The 22,383-nt window shown below is 34.1% G+C and overlaps 1 protein-coding gene across 7 annotated transcripts in view; it reads right to left on the reverse strand.

Moving 5' to 3' along the window:
* The window catches only part of LRBA (LPS responsive beige-like anchor protein), a 372,868-nt gene that overhangs the window by 79,988 nt on the left and 270,497 nt on the right, over nt 1-22,383 (reverse strand). For all 7 annotated transcript variants that reach the window (XM_040699152.2, XM_040699153.2, XM_015276673.4 and 4 more), the window contains 3 exons: nt 21,908-22,048; nt 20,614-20,733; nt 12,396-12,548 (listed from right to left, as the gene is read on the reverse strand). In XM_040699152.2, coding sequence (XP_040555086.1) covers nt 12,396-12,548; nt 20,614-20,733; nt 21,908-22,048 — 414 coding nt within the window. The remainder of the gene's footprint in view (nt 1-12,395; nt 12,549-20,613; nt 20,734-21,907; nt 22,049-22,383) is intronic.

Here is a 22,383-nt window from a genome sequence, read left to right on the forward strand (position 1 = left end):
ATCAAAATATGAAGGAATCGTTCTGTGATTTACTATGAAAAGCAGAGAACACTCCGGCAACTCTTGGAGCATGCTTTCACTGTCTTCCATTCCTAATCCTCATTACAAAGTTCTTTTTCTGCCTTGGAAAGCAGATGGCAAGAGAGAATGTCAGTAGCAATTAGGGGCTTTACTGCCCTTATGGACTCTTCTGATGTACACTTTTTCCACAGATCTTTAAAACAGGACACTTCTTCCCATGTTATTCTAGGTATACTGTCTGGAACATCCCCAGCATCATTGCACAAGGTCTGGGGTTTGTTCTTGTTTGTTTTCTTTTTAAGCAATGTAGAATGCTGTATTTTTAATTACTTAAAATTATTGATGCTATAAATAAAACCTCCACTATTACTTTCATTGTTCACACTGAGAAACTCAAGCATTTGGGTTCCCTAATATTTGTAGTCAACTTCCTCTAAACTTCTTGCATGCCACTGAACCTATCATGTTTTTATAAGCCCATTTCAACTCTCACTGGAAACTAACTTGGATCAGACCCAGAATTTCTTCTTAAGCAACAAACTAGAGAAACAGAACAAATCCTGCTAATTTGGACAAGAATAAACAAAAAGAATCTCACAAGTGTTATCTCACTTTGTGTATCACCTACACAGAATTTTGTTTGCTTATCACTTATTTGAATGTCAATTACATTGCTGCTGTTGCAAATTTATTTAATCTCACTTTACAAGCTGTTGCTCTTTATTAACAATGCTATTCTACCTAAATAAAATCCAAAAAGGAAATAAGCTTCAGAGTGGAAAGAAAAAAAATCCTGAGGGAAAGATAGATTTCATATTATTAACATATTGGAGATTCATTTTCAAACTTACTTAAGGTGGAGAAAAAAATATTTCTTAAAAGAAATAAGCCAGGATAGCTTGGTTCTAGAGCCTTCTTAGAGTTACCTCAACTTTATCCTTCTGTAGGGACACTGCGCAATATCCTCCTACAAAGCAGCTGCATTAATGGAAGATATACCTGTCCTCTGTTGCTCATTAAAAAACCCCTCTGCCAGAAGGTGCTGTTCCTCAGATCTGCTCCAGACACTAGCAAGTGAGGGCTCTCTCTAACACATTTCAGTTCAAATGAACCACGCTAAACAGCTAAAACATTTTCCAAATACTTCAAGTAACATGGAAAGGATCAGGTAAGCACAGGCATAAGTAATTTTACTTGAAATAGTGTTTCCACTACAGTGTTTCTAATGCAGAGGGAACTTCCGTGCTTCAAAAGCAGAAACATTATATTGGTTTGAAATGCAGAGCTAATGGTGTTTGTAGCTATGCAATAATGAAATAAGGAAATTAAAACCGGTCTTTTACTGCAATTGGTTCTGTAGATTACGATATAACTAGCAAACTTTTCTGATGCAATTGAACAGATCAGCAAGTACTTAAAAGAGTACATAGCAGCTAGCATATGCAGCCTGTTAACTAATAAGGACTGAGAGTTGAAATCGCAGCCTAAGAGATTTAGGTCTTAAATTACTTTAAGAAAAAAAAAGAAAAACATTAAAACAACAAAAAAAACACTGAAAAAAGACATTTAGAGTCCATACTTAAGGCTGGAGCAACCACTTGACCAAAGGAACTTACTGCCTGGCCAGTACATTCATTACTCAGGTGAGCATGACCTTGTTTGTCAAAAGCCTGCATTTGTTTTGCTGAACACATTCTCCAACTTGACTGATGGGCTATAGACTGGCCTCTCCTTAAACCAAAAAGGCTATACCTGAACCTCCAATTAAAGGGTAACAACTGGCAGATGTGAGGAACATCTAGCAGGAGGCTGATGTTGAGCAGATGGGCTGGAGTGCAGCAACCTTTTCCATCAGTTTCCACCCACTGCTTTTGCAAAAGTGCATAATCATCATGAGCCCGACACTACACTTCCTCAAACAGCAGTAGGATACCCCCTGCAGAGCACAGTGCTGCTGTAGTTAAACAAATACCAGAAATGTGGCTGACTAGCACTTGCCTGGCTCTGCAAACCCATGCTGCTGGCTGCAGTTTTTTGAGATATCAACCTTTGCAGAGAAGATAGTTAAAGAAGTTTCTTCCATTTCAAAATGTTTGTACTTGCTTGACACTGCAGCTAGACTTGCCATTATATTTCTGCTAACACAACTGCCAGTAAAGCACTACTGTAAATCAGATCACTAAAGAAATAATGAAGGTTAGGGGGAAAAAAAAAAAACTTTACTTCATTTCAGTGTAAAGTAGTTCTCACAAACATTTCTTCCTGAATGAAGGCACAGGTGGGGAAACATGCCGAGGTACAGAAAAAAGGCAAAGGGGACTTCACTTAGCCACGTTTCCTGTAAACCCAGTCAGTTTGGGAACTATGCCTTTTTGCAGAGGCAGATCTGTTATACAGAACTTTAGCACTTTAAGTTGACACATTTAAGAAAAAAGTATTTCTATTCGTGGGAGCAAGAAGAGATAAGTACTGTTTCTCTCATGAAAATCTCATATATTCCTGTAAAGACTGTCTTAGCCACTGAGCATAAGATACGGTATCTCATCTTACATGCTTTGTAAAGCCTAAAAAACTAGATAGTCTTTTCATTTATGTCAATGTCCATAGTCTCTTTCTGGTTTCTGTTGCTATTCTTACTGCTCCTGATTGTAATTGCACACTCTTTGAAAAATGTTCTGCTGTAGCAAATTTTAATTTTTCATTTTATGAAAAATCTTTACACACTTATTCATACAATATTTCCTCATGCCTCTCCTCAGTATTATTATTCTGTATGCTTTCATTATAGCCTTTCTTATTTTCCTCTATTTTGGGAAGAATAAACTCTCCATACAAATTATTCCTGCCTTCATATCATTGTCAGAAGCTTTCTCCAGGTGGTTTTAGCAACATTACTGTTCCTCATTGCAGGCTTGCAAAGAGTGCAGTCATGCCAGACAAAAGCACTAAACGCAAAGCCTCAGATGCCTTTTTTTCTGTATCCTTCCATATAGGGCACAGATGGCCATGTTTTCTTGACTCCTCCCCACTTCAGCTGAAGGCCACAAATTCTGCTTATTTCACCACAGCATCACAGATGTAAAGATTAACAGAATCCCCCTTTCTTTTCCAGTACCTAGAATTGAAATTTCTCCACGTTCTGACTTAATACAAATACTTCATTTAGAACAAACCATCCATCTAATTTAAATTTACCAGCACATTTTCACATACAATCTACAAATAAACTTCAGATAACATTGAAAAAAATGCAACAACATATTCTACAAAGTCTCTCACCAGTACATTCTGCTGTGTGGAAATCCTGACTGCTATTATTTCACCTTGCAGGAGGAACTAGTTTCAGTATTTCTTTGGATAGCAACTTCCAATCACTACCCGTAACTCTTAGTAAACCAAGGAAGGAACTTCCCTCACTTTCAAACTTCTTTCCTCTCTTCCCCATAGAGATTTTGCTTATGATGCAAATTGCCCACGTTCACCAAAATTTCTAACATGTTTTCAACAGAAAGCTTCACAGCACCATTAACAGGAAGTGCCCAGCCACAGCATTAGGAAAGCAGACAAACAGAAGACAGACAGATTTAGTGAACACCTGTTAAATGGGGCAATGGCACCAACACAATTGTTTCCCACTTCATTTCACACAGTAATAACTTTAATGTCCTCCATGGACTCACTTTTAAATGCCAGTTCTACAACATCAAACAACAGAAAGCTGAAAGCAAATATAATTGTCTATTCTGCTTCCAATCAACTTTTTTTTTTTTTTTTGCATAGAAGTGAATTTACTCACTTGAGTTTTCTTTCGTATTTTTAAAAACTGCATATGCTCAAATTATTCTCCTTTGGCTTTTGTAGTCTTCCACAATGACATATCATTCTCCTCCATGTTTTAATACTATAATAAAATCTCTTACTCTATTAAAGAATATTCATCTCATCATTATCTCAAATGTTCACAGTTTTACTTCATGGTTTGTTTTGTTTGTTTTTTTTTTAAATTTTGACTCTATCTGCTTCCTAGCTCTTCTTACTACCATCCCCTCATTTAAAATATTTCATATTCTACTTGTTTTTCTTTTTTTTAAGTCTCAGAATTCTCCCACATATAATATGATAATGATCTCTTACAGATCATTATATAGTGTCACAATGATTAGCAAGGAATTTAAAGGACTTTTAAAGCAATTTTTTTGTTTTGTTTCATATTTCAACATAAGAGTATTATACTAAAATTACTTAATACATTGAATGATGAAGACTGGATGAAGGTACTGACTTACTTTTTTCCCTCTATACTACGGAAGACAGACAGACTGCAGAGGAAAAATCACAGTCCAAGATTCCATTAAGACTTCTCTTTTCAGAACGAGGGGCATCTATTACATTTTCAAGAATGATTTAACTCTAAGCGTGTGCAGATTAATTTTATTCTGCTGAAAAACTGAAGTCTAGAGCGTAGTTATAATTTCAATATAGTAACTTGCATGCAGAGCGTAAAGAGATAGTAAGAATAGCAAACAAGATGTAATGAAGAAATTATTATGAAAGAAAACATTTTACAAACTGTTTTCCCTCTTATTTGCAGATCTGGACTGGCTACAAGAAAGATAAATACTTTTTGCTAACAAATTATGACACCGTATCTATGTTACCGTTTTCACTGAAAAGACACCTCTTCAATGCTTTTACTTCATAAATAATTTCCAAATCTCACCTTCTAATATTAGCATATTTTGATGTGTTATGAAATTAAAACTAACTTCTTTCAGTATTCTTTAAAAAAGTTCTGTTCAAAAGCACAGCTCGAGTTCCCTTTTCATTGCATCCCATATTTCCTAGAAGAATACATTTTACTTCCTTTGAATAGTAGTTTCCTTTACTAATAGAATCAATAAAAAATCTTATATGAAAATTAGTAGAAACGATACTCCAAGAGAATTGGGTTTACATAAACATGAACTTCGGGCCATATTTCTTTGACCGTATGTCCTAAAAAGCTAATTCTTTTACACAAAAAGTCAATATAATCATTGTACAAAGAGAAAATTAGTATACTTCGATCATTCCCAGATTTTCAGAATATTTTCTAATAGGTTATATATCATATTTTTTTTTAGAAATATTTCTTCCCTACTTTTCAAAATGACCTTATATTGAATGATTCTTCTATTCTCCATTTAGAATGCTCTGCAGATTAGTTTTTCACTTGCACCGATTTCACATATCTGCAGTTCCACTGGCATTATTAATGTTACTCAAGACTTAGATGTGATCTGAACAAGGTATTTGAAAATATGTAGTCAGGATCTACTTCCCCTTCCTATCTATGATAGTAATCAGATCTGTAAATGATATAATTAAATCAAAACTGCTTACAATTATCCAGTATTTCTTGATTCTGGCCTGCAACCAACTACTTCTGCATGAAAGGGGAACAAAGGTAATTTTAGGAAGTATTTCTAACAGTGCAAAACATATTTTAATGACAAATGCATATGATCGTTTTTTATACATAACTGAATAGCTGGGTTGGTAATAAATGAGTGCAAGTGCTACACTACTGTAATTAAGCAAATACAATACTGAGAGCAGGTACAAAACAAACAGGAGTAGGTCAGTGTTGGTGTGGGCTAACTTAAAGGGAACACTGGTCATAGAGTAGAACTGCACTCTCCATTTGTAGAAGCATTGCTTGAAGAAAGAATGATGCTTAAATTTACACTCCATTTGTTTCTTTAAGTGTTTAAGATACCTTCTGCCCATTAAGTATATTTATGGTACAGCCCTTGTAGTTTCCAGGACTACAGGACTGTCTTCTTTTCAAAGATGAGAAGAAAAGCTGCGTCAAATAACATCAAATTTGTAAATACACTGATTCCTATATGCCAGCAGTCCAGACATCTCACACCCCAACTTCAAGGAAGAACAGTAGCTCTGAGAACTTTCTGAATTACAAAACAAAGTTTCTGAGACTCCTGTGAATGTATATCATTATTTTGCCTGCTACAAGGTCTTGCAAAACAACTTTTCCCACAGAGACAGCCTGGATGCAAAATGAAGTAAATGCGGCACAGTGTTTTAAGATGCACTGTCAACAGCTGTAGTTAAAGATATATTTAATTTAAATGTATTATGCACATGCACACAAAGTGTCTGTATGTGACACAAAAATACAAATATTTGCCCGGAAGATTAAAGTTATAGATGACTTTGCAATCTACTTTTTCTATTATGTATCTATGAAAATGATTTAAACAAATTAAAATGCATGTAAAGTTCATAAATAGCCTCCTTTCAGGGGATACTGTATTGCATAAATTCTAAATTGCCTACAGATAATAACTTTCAAAGCAAAGCTAGATGAAATCACCAGACATCAGTAACAAAAATGGATGCAACACTTCAATTGCATATGCATACAAAGAGTTTCAAAAAAAATAGTATTAAAACTCTTCTTCACCATGATCCATCACCGCTGTTCTAGGCAAATAGATACCTTAAGTGCCAACAGAACCATCTAGAAGAGCCTGAGTGATTAGTTCACAATGCTATTCTTTTCCTACTCTTTTCTTGTACACTCAAATTCTGTAAACATTTCAGATCAGTTCACACTCATATTGCCAGAAGCATCCTCACTGCCCAGCATAGACAGACTAATCTGTATTCTACCTTTGAATGATTATATCCAACCCTGCTTAAACAAGAATTTCAAAATTTGCATTGCACAGATAGTAGCTCTAATGCCACTAGTTAATCTAGTTTTCACTTTAGCCTTTTTCCTTTTCTCTCTAACATATGTAACTAGTAACCTACTACTAGCAATATGCTACTAGCAATCTAGCAATCCACATTCATGTGCCTTCACGCAATTTATATCCACATAATTTTCTACAGCACTTGCTACAGAACTTACATTTCATGTATGTGTAAAAACACAACCTGTAGAACTCAAAAATATCACAAAGTGTTTTCCAAGGGATCACTGAAGTCCAGCACATTCCAAGTTGCAGGCACTGTCTCAGCTTCTGGTTCCGTATATTTATCTGACTAGCAGTGCTATATTTAACAGACTGCAAGTAGCAAAACATTTTTGAAATCAACTTTGTTTTTTCATCAGTTCACTTTCCATGGATAGGAGAGAGTGAGAACACAAAAACTGTAGTTTTGTATACTGCTGGCAGGGATGTTTCTTTTTCACTGTTTTCACTGTATAAGGCAGAATAGTCTGTTCTATAGAAATAATGAGCCATATTGATCAGTGATGACCCTCTAACTCTGACTGTAGATCTTTCTTACCAACTACTGATTCTTAATAGTGATTCATTTTGCTTCGCTAAGATTTGAGTTTGAGTGAGCAGCTGGCCTATGCCTCCTCTCCATTTTGCTTATTGCACCAAGACATTTTTTTTTTATAGTACCTTTACGTATTTAAGTATTTCATTTGTTTCAGAAAGCATCCTAGCTTCCAATCACTACATTTTCAATTATATAACAATTGGATTTCAAAACTTTCAAAGTGACATAGTAATCTCATCACATTTCTTATTTGTCTTGCATTTTCTCCAGAATTGAGAAAAATGGATAAATCACTAATCATGGAAGGACTAACTCTGCAATAAAGCACTAAAAATATTTAAATTGAGATATATTGTGGAAAGCTGTCTTGACAGACTTCAACAACACTATCATCATTGAAACAATCTAATTCTCAAAAATTTGAGGCTCATTAAAGTTGTGCAAAATTTAGTTATTATCAACAGATTAATAATTTGAAATTAATTCTTATATATTCAAGCATCCACCCTTCAAACACAGAACAGAATAGACCACTTCTCTATTTAGAACAAATGTAACTGCCTTATTTGGAATTTTATCAATCCCTAACTCTCTGTGGAAGTATATGACTTTTCCCTGGGTTGTACCTGGTTTTTGTGAATTCCCACACTGTCATTCATGATAAATTTCTACCATCAAGGCTTAATGGGGAAATCACTAACTGCAACAGGTGAATTGAAATCCTAAATCAGAAAAATATTCCGAAAAGGAGTTTCTAAGACTTTGAAGCTAACAAAAGACTTCAGAAAATTTGGAAGATTGGATGAATGTGTTTATGCTTGTGCCTGAAAATCAATGCATCAACTACTGCTATAATTCTTATCAAATATTTCTATACCCAGACAACACCCAAACAGCTACCTCTTTATACCCTTCCTGCTCAGTTTACATTTCTCTTTCCTATATGTTTCTCAGAAGTATTGCATTATTATTTTTTTAAGACATCACACCAAGCTAGCATTCTCCCCTTTGCTCATACTGACGTCAAATGGACATCATAATTCACTTTGAAACAAAAAAGTAAAGATGCAACAGTAGATAATTCGGGATCCTTCTGTTTTTTGGGGGAGATGGAGGAGGATTATAATTTAATCTGATTTAAAAACTTTTATTAAGCTAATACTGTAAGCCTGATTACAAATATATACATAATAATGCAATTAAAGATGAATAAAATTATTGTAAATCATATCTGTGAAAATTGAAAAATAATTTCAGTCATCTTAGTGGTTGTTCTGTGACATTAAATATACTCCAGAGAATTAGAAATAAGTATATTAAGCTTTCAGACTGGTTAAACAAAGTTACTTTTTTATCAGACCACAGTTTCTCTCAGAAAAGTATTCTTCTCACCCCAACTGATTAGCAGCACTGTAAAATACCGTGCTATCATAAACTAATATAAAATACCAAATATACGTACAGGCAATATATGCATTTTACATTTCTTTGTATTGCTACGAATGGCATCCTGATGCTATCATTTAACTCATCGTGACATTCCATCAATCAAACACCATTTTTAATTATACACCATTCTGCTTTTTCTCCCAAAGCAAACACAGAAGATACGCAACAACATTTTTCAACCAAAATATGCACTACAGAATTAGTATTAGATTAAGAATCAGTTTTACATCAGCTATCAGCCTGTCAATTAATGTTCCAGACCCCTGCTACTGACCCAGTACCGTACAAGCTGTTATTATGCACCGTCCTACATATCATCTGTTCCTGGTGCTGGTCTGTTCCAGAAAGACAGACAGCTGCAACAGTATATCCCTGTTCAACCTGAGGACCATCTGACTTTAATTGTAGCACACAGCTTGATGTGGGTCTGGTTATGAGAAGCCAAAGTATCACACTGTAATAATCTGGAAAAGCAGAAACCTGCCAACACAAGGCTGCAAACAGGGCTGGGGCTGTCTGGCTGTCTGACGGGCTGCAGGAAATATGATTAATGAGCAAGGTATAATGATATCAGGAACCCGATTAGCACCACAAAAAGGTCACAGATCAAAGTAGTATGCATTTCATGAGCTCCAATCATTTCATAAGATCTGTGGACTTAAAAAGGTAAACTGAAATGCAAAGGGAAAAAAATATCTGTGTGTGATAGCTTACAAAATGAGCGCTTAAAATACAATAATCACTATTTTTGTCTGAATCAGGAAGCAGTAAGGAAATATTAACTGAATGAATCAGCCAAAGCTGCAGTGTAGCAAACGTTCTAGATTGTATTTGAGAGAAAGTGAACTTCAAGCACTTCTCATAAACATTCCCACTCTACTTAAAAGCAAAATTTGATGTTGACAGTATCATTCCATTAAATATTAAAAAGAAAAAAAGCAATTTAATATTTCTATGTGATTTTCTCAGTTTTACTCCACTGCCAAAACAGCAGATTGTAGAGGGCATTGCCCGTAACAGCACTGAGAGGGCTGCCACCACCAAAATAAGGGTGAGTTTGTCACATAAAAGCAGTTAACGCTGGCACTGGGGCTTACATTTAACACTACCGGACAGACCAAAACTTGATATGTGAATTATAGTAACAGTATCAGGGATATACTGTGTCACCAAAAGGGTTGTTGTTTGATACACATTACTATACTGTCACTTGGTAAATTATTTCACACTTTCAAAATTAACTTTTTTTAAAAAAAGTTCTGTTTTGCCCAATTATGCAATGCTTAAAAATGACATTTCCCTGAAAAGAAGCTGATTCTGAAAACTTTGATTTATAGCTACTGTTATATGTTCTCTGAATACACCATTTGACAAGTGGTACCTTTTTCATAGCAGAAGTCATGACATTAAGCAGATTACTAACAAAGTCTTTTTGATTAAAATACTTTCAAAAGTCACATTCATTAATTTATAACTACTTGAAAAAAAAATCTGAATGAGAAGGAAACATTAATTATATTTAGATAACAAACAGCATCTTCCAATTTTGTAAGTAATGCTGAGTAAAATCCGCAAATAGTAATTTGAAGTAGTTGTAATCTTCATCGTTCAAATGTACAATGGTTTAACATACTGCTGTTTTCAGACCCAGATTACTTTCTCTTTAAATGAAAGAGTGGATACATAACAAGCACTTCCCTTATAATGTTTTCTGTACTGCTTCTTTCAGGATTTAACAAAATAGAGACTTGCTTATTGTAGACTTTGCATAAAAAGAAAAAAATTACATTTGGAATATGGGTTGAGTTTATTACTTTCTAAGAGAAGACTTTAAAGGGATTTTACATTTTGTGCCCAGGAGTTTAACAGTAACAATCAAACATAGCTGGCTCCAGCGATGAAGCTCTTCATCCTACCAATATAGCACAAGTGAGAGATACCAGAGAGGTACAAGAAAGGCAGACACTAATAGCCAATGTTTTGGAAAATCACAGAGGACTGAGGGAAAGGCAGGTCAGAAAGTACAGAGAGGTACTCTCTGTAAATGAGAAAAACCTGGCACCGTGGCTAAAAATTAAGGAAAGAAAATTAAGAGCTAAAATCTTCGAAGAGAAGAAAGCAGGAGTTAGAGAATAACTTGCATTCATTGTGTTGAAAGCCAGATCTGTAATTAACTGAATGAGAAATATATTTTATACAAAAGCTGAAACACCAGAGTGGTGAGAGATCAAGGCCAAAGGCTGCCTTTGACAAGTCTGCCTGAGTACATAACTTTTCATTTCTCAGAATATTCTGAATCACCAACACATGCCAAACTCAAAAGGGTGTGAGGCTACCTCCCTAACCAATTACCTATCAGCACAACAGTAAGATGAAAAGTTGTGCTTGAACACAGTTTGCCAAGTAGTCCTGCTCAATGTTAGTATATTTTATCCCTCACTTAAATATAACTTGCATTATACTTCTACACAAAGCCAAACACTAGATTCATCTAATGCAATTTGTGATTATTATGGTGTACCCTACAACTGCCACAAACGTAAAGGTCATCAAGCTCGATAGTCTGCAAAAATATAGACCAAACAACATCTCTGAAGACCATGGTATCATGTCACGGGTAGAAGTGCAGTTTAAAACATTCTGGTAACTTATAAATCACAGGTTTGTTCAGGTCTGACTACTCTGCATTTTTATGAATAGCAGTTCCAATGTTTTCAGCACTCATTTTTCAATGCTCATTTTCTAGCTTGAGAATGTCAGGGCATTATCAAGTCAAGGTTTGCTTTCTGTGAAAAGTTTCTGAGAGTCTTCAAGCCTTAATTCACTCTTTCCCAGTAGCTGACTACTACATGAGAACTCCAGCCTTATTTGTCAATATTCATTTAAAAAAAAACCTTATTTTTAGAGTGCCACTGATGCAGAATCCTTCCATTTTGGAAAAGAGCTTAATGTAATAGCTCTGAGAATGTGCTGAGATGCCAACAATGCTATTGCAATATATATTCTGTAAGTCATTATCCCACTCAGAGCACAGTGAAGAAAGGAAATGCTAACACAAGGATTTTCCGGAACACAGGAGAACACAGTAAAACAACTTTGGGGAATGAAGTGAGTGAAGGAAAATTCAGTTTTATTTCCTTGTAAAAACAGCTCTGAAAAATATAATTTTTTATGGAAGAAACAGAAGAGCTGTCAACAGATCTAATATGCAGCCTTCTCTCCTACAGCATTCACCGGTCTTCAGAATTAAATGGATACTAAATCAAAATACCTAAAATTACATTTAAATAACTGGAGTGAAAACTGTTCATGATTAAAAAGTTTTTTCAAGATTTCTGTAAAGCGATTATTTTATTACCTCTTTAGAACTACGAGAGCTGACATAAAAAATAACAAGATCTGCTTATTTAGACCACACAAAACTTTTTTGGTCAGTTCTGAAGAACAAGAAATACTACATGCCTTTTCTCTTCTTAAAACTTTTAACTCCACCAGTCCTTCAAATTACTTCACTCATAATCTTATATGTAAATTGCAAATAGTTGTGTATTACAAAGATCCAAATTAGTTCAAAAAGCTTGCACGACAAATGCTACTTGACAGAAAATAGAGAGTCATCTTACCAGTCTGTTTATGCGAACAAATTCTTCTGGGGTTTTGGCCCATGGTGGAAGTTCAACGTCAGACACAACTGTTCCATCATCCATCACTCCTAGATTGTAATTGTTGCTGTTGACAAATATCTCTGGGAGGTAATAGAATTCAGGAATCAATTCCTGTATATAAATGAAAAACAATGCCATGCTATAAATTCTGCCAAACATACTTTGTCACATTAAAAAATAATTATTAAAATGGCATTAGGCAGAGGCAGAATACAAGAAGTCCACCCACAGACACACAAAAAAAAGGGAAATCTCTTATTTCATACTTTCTAAGATTTAATCCTTCAGATATCATATCTCCTTTTTATGCCTGTAACATGACAAAGAAATACAACGCAACATGCTATAAAACAGAGAAAGAATATTGCTTTTGGTAGCATATTATCCTCAGAGAAACTTATAAAACTAAATAAATGAATATCACATGACACAAACAATCTTCAGTGGAAAGTAACAGACACACTGACGATGTTAAGAATTTGGGAAAGCACATACATTTTAGTACAGTACAAAATTTGAAGCACAGACTACCATAAAATTTGAGTGAAAGTAAATATTATCTGAGTGAGTTCAATGCCTAGAAGTAAATTTTCTGTCCAATTTGAAATATCTGGAGTTATGTTATATGTTCAGGAAAAAAAAAGTTGAAGCTGAATCAAGACAAAACTTTTCTTCCATTAACAGATGGTTATCGCAATCATGTGTCTAGTTTATTATTAGAAGAAAAAAATACACATCATTTCATACACACAGAAAAAAATTAAAAAACAAAAACAAAAGCAGGAATTTCACATGGTTGTAAGGGCTCTGTTTGCCGAATCCCTTGACAGGATTATCATTGCTTTAAACAACTGTGCTGTCCCATGGTGAATGAGACTACAATGTGGCATCAAAACCATCTGTGGCTGGGCTGCCCTGGCGCTACTGCAGGGAGGCACTGCATGCAACACTCAAATGGGCTGAAGAAAAAAAATGCAAGCACATATAGAAAAGGAATTATAATTTCCAAGTCTAACAAGAAAAGCACTAAGTCATACTAATGGCTACACAAAGAGCTTTTGAAATAGAAAACAGTGTTCTAGTGCAGAATTGACTGCAACATGCCAGGAAGCAAAATTAAGCTCAAAACAAAACAGATTTTCTTTTGAACAAGTGGAATATTTCTGTTTTGCACTCAGATATGCAACTTTATAGGCTGTTGTTTCTTTTGTAAAACATGTACAAGCATATATAGAAAAATACCTAAATCAATGGCTTTAGAACTTTATTTATCGACTTTTAGAAATGCCTGCAAAATCCTGATGTAAAATTTAACAGAAAAAGTCTATTACATATATTATGTATATTTCTACCATTACTGTATTTAAAAGCAATTTTGCATGGGAACTTGATATTCAGACTTTAATGTACCAATAAAGTTGGCAATTTGATAGATTTTGAAAAATCAAATTAGAAAATTTACTTCCACTGTGAGGAAAGAATCAATATATGTAATTGCTTCAGGAAGTCTATTTCATAGAAAACAACTAGTGTAAAATTGGTCTTTCGTATAGCAACTGCAAACTGCATGCTGTTTAAGAAGTAGAAAAAAAAATCAGACTGTTCCACTGGCCCTTTCTACAGTGGGTGTAGTACATAGCTCCATCAGAAGCTCAGTAGATGAGAAACCCAGTCCTGACACGGGTCAATGGATCAGCGGTCTCCCAGATAGCCCCCAAGGACTAGCTATGGCATGAGCAGCTTTCCAAAAGACTGAGTGCAATAGGGAGGTCATCAGATTGTGGACAAGGTCAATCCAAGTAGCCAGAGCAAGAACAGGAAAGATCAAGCAGGAATTAAGCTATTATCACCTCTATCCTTGTGTGAAATACTGTTTGGCTTTTAATTGTACATCTTTTTGTTTACAGTCACCTGAATTAACTAGGCAGGATAAAATGTGCTTTTGTACCAAATGCTTGACAAGTACTTGATAAAAAGAGATTTGAAACTATTAACTGAAGAAGTGAAAGAGCAAAAATGTGCCACAGATAAAAGTTTGCAAGAAAGAAAGATCACTATTGTAGAAGTTTCTGCAGATTTTATCATTGCATTTGAACTACCAAAGAAAAATAACAAGTGCAGACTGTTAATTTAGTAGCAACTTGCATCACAAATACGAAATGATACAAAATATACCATGATGGTGGAATACTTAATACATAAGCTCGTTACATATGTTAATGATGTTTTAAATATATTTAATTATATATATATATGCACAGGTATTCCCTTGTTTCTTTCAAGATCAGAAACCGTTTAGCATTCTAGAACACACACAGTTTTCATTAGATTGCACAAAAACAATATGCAGCCTGGAAACTTAAAAAACATCTGTAACTTCTGTTAGTTTGACTATCAAAATTTTCCGTAAAGCATTATTTCATTACTTGCTTTCTGTAACAATGTATTTTTTCAAAAGAAGTTCCTCTATTATCTGATTTCGTTATGTTGACCATAAGGTAGCATTTATACGTGGAAAAAGCAGCTGAAATAGATGTACTATGCCAGTCTGAGAAGCGCTTAATGCCAACTTTCAATGTCTTTACATAGATGAAAAGGACTACATTAGCTAAAGGCTAACAATTTTCCTAAAGCCTGTTGATAAATTTAATAATATTAACAGTCTTATCCAGTTCACAATTATTCTTCATGTATTTGCTAGTCATAGTCTCTAACAGACTATATTTGTGGTGTCTTCTTTATTTCCTTATTTTAAATAAATTAAAACCTCAAACTTGTAACTGCAAGGATTGATAAAACTATCTTAAAACATCACATCACATACAGAGATTGACACTGACAGCAATTGCTGACTCACTTGTGTAACTCCATTAGTAACTGAACTTTCTGAATATCTCTGAGGAAATTTAAAAAAAAATAATGTACTTTTTGCTTGCTTTAAGGCTGGAGAAGGAAGGATTTACTTGTGGTTTCACACAAATACCACATGAAAATACAAGATCAACCATTAGAGGCCAGAGGGAAGGACCGATGAGGACGGTATAGTCACTTGTAACACAGACAATTGTAATACAATCGTTCAAAATATTCTTACAGTTTAACTGGTTTTGAACTAATACATACTGCTGATTTTCAAAACCAGTATGGTTTCCACACTGCACTTACATCCACAATTTCACTTGGCTATTTTAAAACTGCTTCCTAACATTTCCAATGGATGATTCTACTATTCATTTTGAGAGAAAAACAAGAAACAAAAAAACAAACCAAAAAAAAAAACCAACAAAAAAACAGTATAAATTAATTTCTTATTCACTCTTCTGAAAGTCTTTAAGGATCCATGTCACATTCTTCCTCGGTGGTCTCTTTTTGCAAGATAAAGGATTCTAATCATTTTACATTTGTTATTTCTAGAACTCCTCCCTTCTGCCCAACCGTTTTGGTTGCCTCCCTATTTCTTCTACTTATTCTATATCTCTCCTGACATTTTATGTACTCAGTACATGCATAGAAACTGCAGAACTATTCCACATTTTTTTGTTTATATGATGTCATGGAAAAATGAAAACATCTGTATGATTTGTTAAAGCTATTGCTTTTGCAGAATCATGCTGAAAATTAGTTTCAGAATTTCTCTGTTGGAATTTAGCAGTTCTCTGGGGTAAAAACAGACATCCTTATGATAAGCAATACTTCTGCCATGACTTGATCTCTTTCAAACTCATGAAGGAGCTCATAGGGAACATCAACATGAGTTTATTACAAAGCATTTATAGTTGTTTGGTTTTGTGTGTTTTTTGCTTTTTTTTAACCATTAAGGATAAAATATCAGATTTTTAACTAAATTATAAAATTCTGCATATAACTAAAATATATTTTTTACCAGATGGAAGCCATAATACCTAAGAAAACTTCACTAATAAGATCTTTTTTACAAAGTTTATCAACAGAATGTCAGTTGAATGTTTGTTATTTGTTTTCATGTTTGCCACCAAGCATAAGAAATCTGAACAAGATAATTTGTCTCTTAAATGTAATATTTTATTTTATTTTTTGTTTAGAAAGTTGTAGACTGAAGTGCTTAGAGGCTAAGTTCTATGATCTACTAAGATGTCAAGAATCAGTGAGAGATTACACAACCGTATTAAAACATTTATAAGAGATCAGATTTTTACACTAAATTATTGACAATCACATTAGGCAATATTAAGCCTATATATAACCTGTCAAACAGAAAAATAAAAATGCATACTAGAATTTTAAGTTCTTCTTCATATTGCCACACACTATTTCATTTGTCAGGGTATTTAAATGGCATTTGAAAATACATATTGACATATTAAATTAACTCAGAATTTCTTTTTTTGTTGTTGTAACACATTCATATAATCACTGTTATAACTACAGGAAAGTAAAGTTTCTATGTACCTTTAAGCTTCCCTCCATTCTCTGTATGTGATTTCATTCAGAACTAAGAAACTGCCTTAAGTCATTGCCTGAAATCCTCCCAACTTTTAAAACAATACTTCAGCAAGTTACCATTAAATTCCCAAATTGAATTAGTGAAAAAATTCATTTTCTCAATGTCTAATAATCCTGTTAAATTTCTAAAGAAATATTGAAAATATTTCCAAGCACAGGAAAATGGTTAAAATCTTCAGTAACTAACAATTTAGCAAAACATATATATTTTTAATTTAGTATATTAATAAAATGCATAATAAATGCAATTAGCAATTGGTTAATTACTGATAAAAATGCATCCTGAAGACATTTTAAATCCCGTTAGTCAATACATTAATTATATGTAAACAACATTATTTTACTTTTAACTGAGAATATATATAAAAGTATGTATAAATCTGGTATTCAAATACCACTACAATATGTAATCTGTAACCCAGGTTAATTTAGCAGAGAAAGTGTAAAAAGAAAGGGTGTGTACATAATTGCATTCCTTTTATCCAATTTCTTTGAATTATTGAGAAGAAAAAAAAAAGGACTATACTAGGTCATAAAGGGATCTAGATGAAATCTTGAACGGTTACCTTCTTCATCTTTGTATCCTCAGGCAATTATAATCAATTATTCTTGAAAGATATTTCTCTACCTTTTTATTTTAAAAACTTCACTGCTGTTTTTGTACAAAATGACCCTTCCTTATCTCTAGGTCTTCCTAGCATCTGGGCTGCTTATGCTGCAGCTGGAACCCACTTCCTTCCTATTCAGACTGAAAACAAGCAGCAGCTGCCCCCATTTACACATATCATTGTGTAGGAATAGCTTTAACATCACGGACAGAAAGATCAGTTCCCACCAGCACCTTCTAACCATTTTTCCCCTTACTCACTAGGCCACACTGACCGCACACCTGCATCAGGCCTGGCAGGGCAGCCCACTGGAACAAGAAGCATACAGTAGAAATTAAGAGCATTGTCCCTGCCAGCCAAAATCTAGGCAAAAGCATCAGACCTGACACTGACATTTCTCCCCTTGTTCTTCTTTTCTCCAAAGTAAACAACCTAAAACCTCCATGTTTGTATCACTGGTGTCATTTTCTTGACCTCTGGTCATTTTCCTCTGGACTTCAGCAGATTTGTCCATATCTTACTTGAAGTTTATTTCAACAGCTCCAGAAAAAGTTCAGAGTAGATACTCAAAATATTTGTTTTCTCACTACAATTAAGGTTGGCTATAGAACAAGTAGGCCACAGGTATCTGATGGAACTTGCTGATCCATAAACCCAGATGTCTGCATTATTTAACTACTGCTATATCCGCAGATTACCACATATACACATTTGACCGAATGGGGATATTTTTCTTTAGTCAGACAAGTACTTTCCTGTTATGCATCTTGGCACAATTTTACAGCAAATCTTTCAAGAAAACCAAGGATCTACATCCTAAATATTAAAAGTTTTGCTATACTAGGCAAGCAGCTTATCATTAAAAATCTGAATTACTAGGTACCTACTTATGAATTTGGCTAGTAATTGCTCTTGGACATCGTTTACCTTGCTAGTAATGTGACATGAAATCTATCCTACACAAAAAGTAACGTTGCCAGTTTGGCAGCAACTTAACTCCTTGTAATTTCTGAAACCCCATCTATTAGATGGAAAAGTATAAAGCAATGTGAAGCATATGTAAAAAGTTTATTGGGTTACAGGGTGTCTTAGGCATGCATATGTTAGGCAGCCTGTTTCAATAAACACGAGTTGCTTCACTTTTGAGAAAGACCTCTGAGACTGCCTCAATCTCCTATGACTTCCTTATAAGCAAAATAGAGAAATGAAGATGAGATTAGGTTACAATGATGTGAGAGGACCCAGGCTGGAAATCCATATTCCAAGAGCAGTTATCAATAGCTCACTGTCAAACTGGGAAGACACGGTAATGGGGTCTGCCCTACATCTAATATCAGTCAATAATCTCATTAATGACCTAGCATAGAAGGTGCAGTAATAAAACTCCAGATGACACTATGAAGGCAACAAGCTGTTCAGAGAAAAAGGCTGAAATTCTCATCCATCTTGAAAAACTCTAAACGTGGTACAAAAGAAGTTACAAAAGTACTACACTTAGAAAACAGAAAACAAATGCAAAAAGCAACACTGATAACAACTATATTGTTGCAATTATAATGACAAACCAATTTAGTGCAACAGGTTTGCTACAAAGCCAGAAATAACTGCTTCTGAAAAAGTATGAACAAACCTACTCATTAATCAAAGAAAAACAGCAATAAAAGAAAAGAGACAGACTTAGCTTCTCTATGTTTTGGAGCTTAAGACTGGTCCCAAACTAAACTGTTTTTGTGTTAAATATTACCAAGCTCTCAGTGTCCGATTCTTATGCAACATTAACAAAACTATCAAATCCTAACTAGGAATATAAACACTAGCAATGTAAATTAAGATGCAATTAAATGAGTTAAAGATCATGCCTGTCCATTACATAGAAGGTACTAAATAGTACTTTCACAGAATTAAAACACAGTTAGTAATTATCAGAGCAGAAAATTTAAAGACACTCAATATTGTACAGACATGAGCGCTAATCTAACTAGTAAATAACAATGATGGAGGCACTAGTAAAATTTCAAAGAACCAATGCAATTTTGCACTGCTTAAATAAATGGATAGGGAAGAAGCAGAAAATGAATTTTATGCAACACACCACCTCTTGAAATCAAAAGTTTAAAAGTTCAACCAAACGTTATACTACAGTGCAGCATTAGTTTCTCACTCTGATCATCAATCCAAGGCCTTCACAGGTTATCAGCAAAGACTGGATATGACCACACATACGCTTTGGTTTTCTCTGTGGAAGTGTGGTACCAGCCAACAAGAGCTGCTTCCGAAGATAGCTCATGTTAGCTCTCCTTGTAATACGTGATGCCTCCAACTAAGATTGACGATAATCTTATGACAACAAGCATCACTTATTTACATTCACTCTCATCACACAAGAAGCAAGGAGAAACCATTTCCATTTCTTGTAAGTTATCAACTCAGTGGTTCTAAATATTCAAGATTCTTTCAGCTGGAACAGGAATAAAACCCTTGATTTTCCTATTTTATTCTCAACACAGTCCCTCTGGAGACATATTCTTTATCTCTTATGCATTTACGCCTCATCATAAAACTAGATTTTGACCCTTCTGGATTTAAATTAGCATCCTCCTTCCACTTGTCACAGTCAATCAAGGAAAGAAGGGCCATAGCAGAACATACCCAAAAAAAAGGTTGATGTTCAGAACTGAAACTACGTAGCATAATATTGACTTGTAACTGCAACATTCTTAGCTAAACTGGACTGAAACACGAACAGAATATTTATGAGTCTTACTGGTTAAAAATTGATACCAGTTTCTATTGAGTTTTCAACAGCTTAGAACTTCTGTGGAGGAGAGGACAATGAAACACATATGTATAGCACAAAGGCCAATTCTGCCTTATTTCAATCTCCGGTCTAAAAGTACTAAAATTTTACAAAAGAAAATTCACTGAAATATTCTGCAATATACACAGGTGCACTGCATCTTTTTGTAAATGATAGGATAGTTTCCAAACTTCTGTTCCTTTTTCCATTAACTGTGGGCCTACAACCATAGATAAAATAAACACAGATGCAGTACAAAATACGTTAACGCTTTTCAGGAAGTTTTTACCTTGATATCAGAAGTGTCACGCTGACTGTTGCGCCATGCTCTTGAAATAGATGAAAAGGTTCTATCTGCATGATCAAACTTCCCACCTTGCAGGTTTAGGAAAAGTGTTGTAAAAGGTTCCTAAAAACATTTTAAAAAACAATAATTAAAACAGCAACATACTTCTTTAGTAATTTCAGGAAATCTGTAATTATTTTCTGGTTAGGTTAATACCGATGCTGTTCTTCTGGAAGATACATGCTTAATCACAAAAAGTTAGTTCTATTATCCAAGAGTGAGAAATACAAAATTATGTTTGTTTCTTCAAAAAATTATTTAATTTCTACTCAACGCACATAAATACAGATACAGAAAAGCAAATGTATATGAAATAAATATTCTAAGTCTGGAGGAGAAGCCACAATTAATGGCTTTCAAAAATATGAGAAGTTCAATATTTTCACCTTAGATTTTCTTAAAAGGAACATGTAATACATACACTTTATTTTGTTAAAGGTACTCTATTAATATAAATGGCAGCATTAAATACTGATAGCTTTATGATTGTTATTGTTAAATATGTAATTTGTGATTTAGTAAAGAAAAATGTTTGAGTTTTTAAAGCCTCCTCTTAGTTAAAGAACACTTAAGCACATATTAGTGGATAATTGCTTGAAATTAGCTAAGTGCTATAAATTACTTGAAGGATTTATGTATGCTTGTACCATTCTAACAAGCTTTAATTAATGATGTACTGCTAATGCTTTCCCAAAGAAATTACTTTCTAAGAGATAAATTGCCATTCAATCTTATAGAAAAATGCTTTGTTTAATCAATATATTACCAATACGTAGTGTCTCAAAAGTTACCTCCATACAAATTGCAGCAAATTTAAAAAGAATAAATTATTTATATTATAGAATCTCAGAAAATAATTCATTCAATATCATTAAGAAATGAAAATTAAATACCTTCATAAGAAACCACAGATGTTCAGTATACAGTTCATTTAGAAAATATGCAAGGGAAGAAGATTAACTGTGTTTAAGGTAGCATAAGAACATATACTAAAGAGTAACTGTTAAGGATGAAAAGTTTTGCTGACTAGAAAAGTCCGTACCATAAACACTAAAGCTTTCTGCTCAAAGTCTAAAATACATTTATCCTTGGTAATCAAAGTAAGGTCCTGCTTACAGTTCCCCAAAAATCTTGGTATTCTCCTGTGCCATTGCTTTTAGTTTCATTCATTCATTCCTAGCTACTTTTTATTTTTATTATCATTTAAAAGAAACACATTTTTAAACAATGTACTTACAATTCTTAATAACCATGCGAGTGCAAAACTTGCAGTTGAATAATGTGTACCATAGTGAAACTTAGGAACTTGATCATCTTCCCATGATTCATATCTCTCAGCAAAGAATGCTGCTCTCTTTGGGTTCAAAGCTCCAATAGGCTATAAAGTTTGTAGAAATAAATATGTAAGTAAATAAAGATAACAGCACGTAATTATATAATCACATCATACTTCCCACGCTCTTTTTAGCAAGAATTAGTATCACCATGCATGGAAAATAATGGGTGTGGTATTTTGCAAATGCAGGTGCTATATTCTGTAAGCAGCTGTATAATCTGTGTATTTCCAACCAGAATCCATAGCACACACATAGCTGTTTGGAAAAACAAAAGTTTCTTTTACATCCATATAGGCATAATTTGTTTTTACAAATCTGTTTTGATTATAGACAATCACCAAAACTCAGTTCACAAAATGTCTTTGACAAAGACGCG

This window comes from Gallus gallus, chromosome 4 (assembly GCF_016699485.2).
Source record: "Gallus gallus isolate bGalGal1 chromosome 4, bGalGal1.mat.broiler.GRCg7b, whole genome shotgun sequence".
NCBI lineage: Eukaryota > Metazoa > Chordata > Aves > Galliformes > Phasianidae > Gallus > Gallus gallus.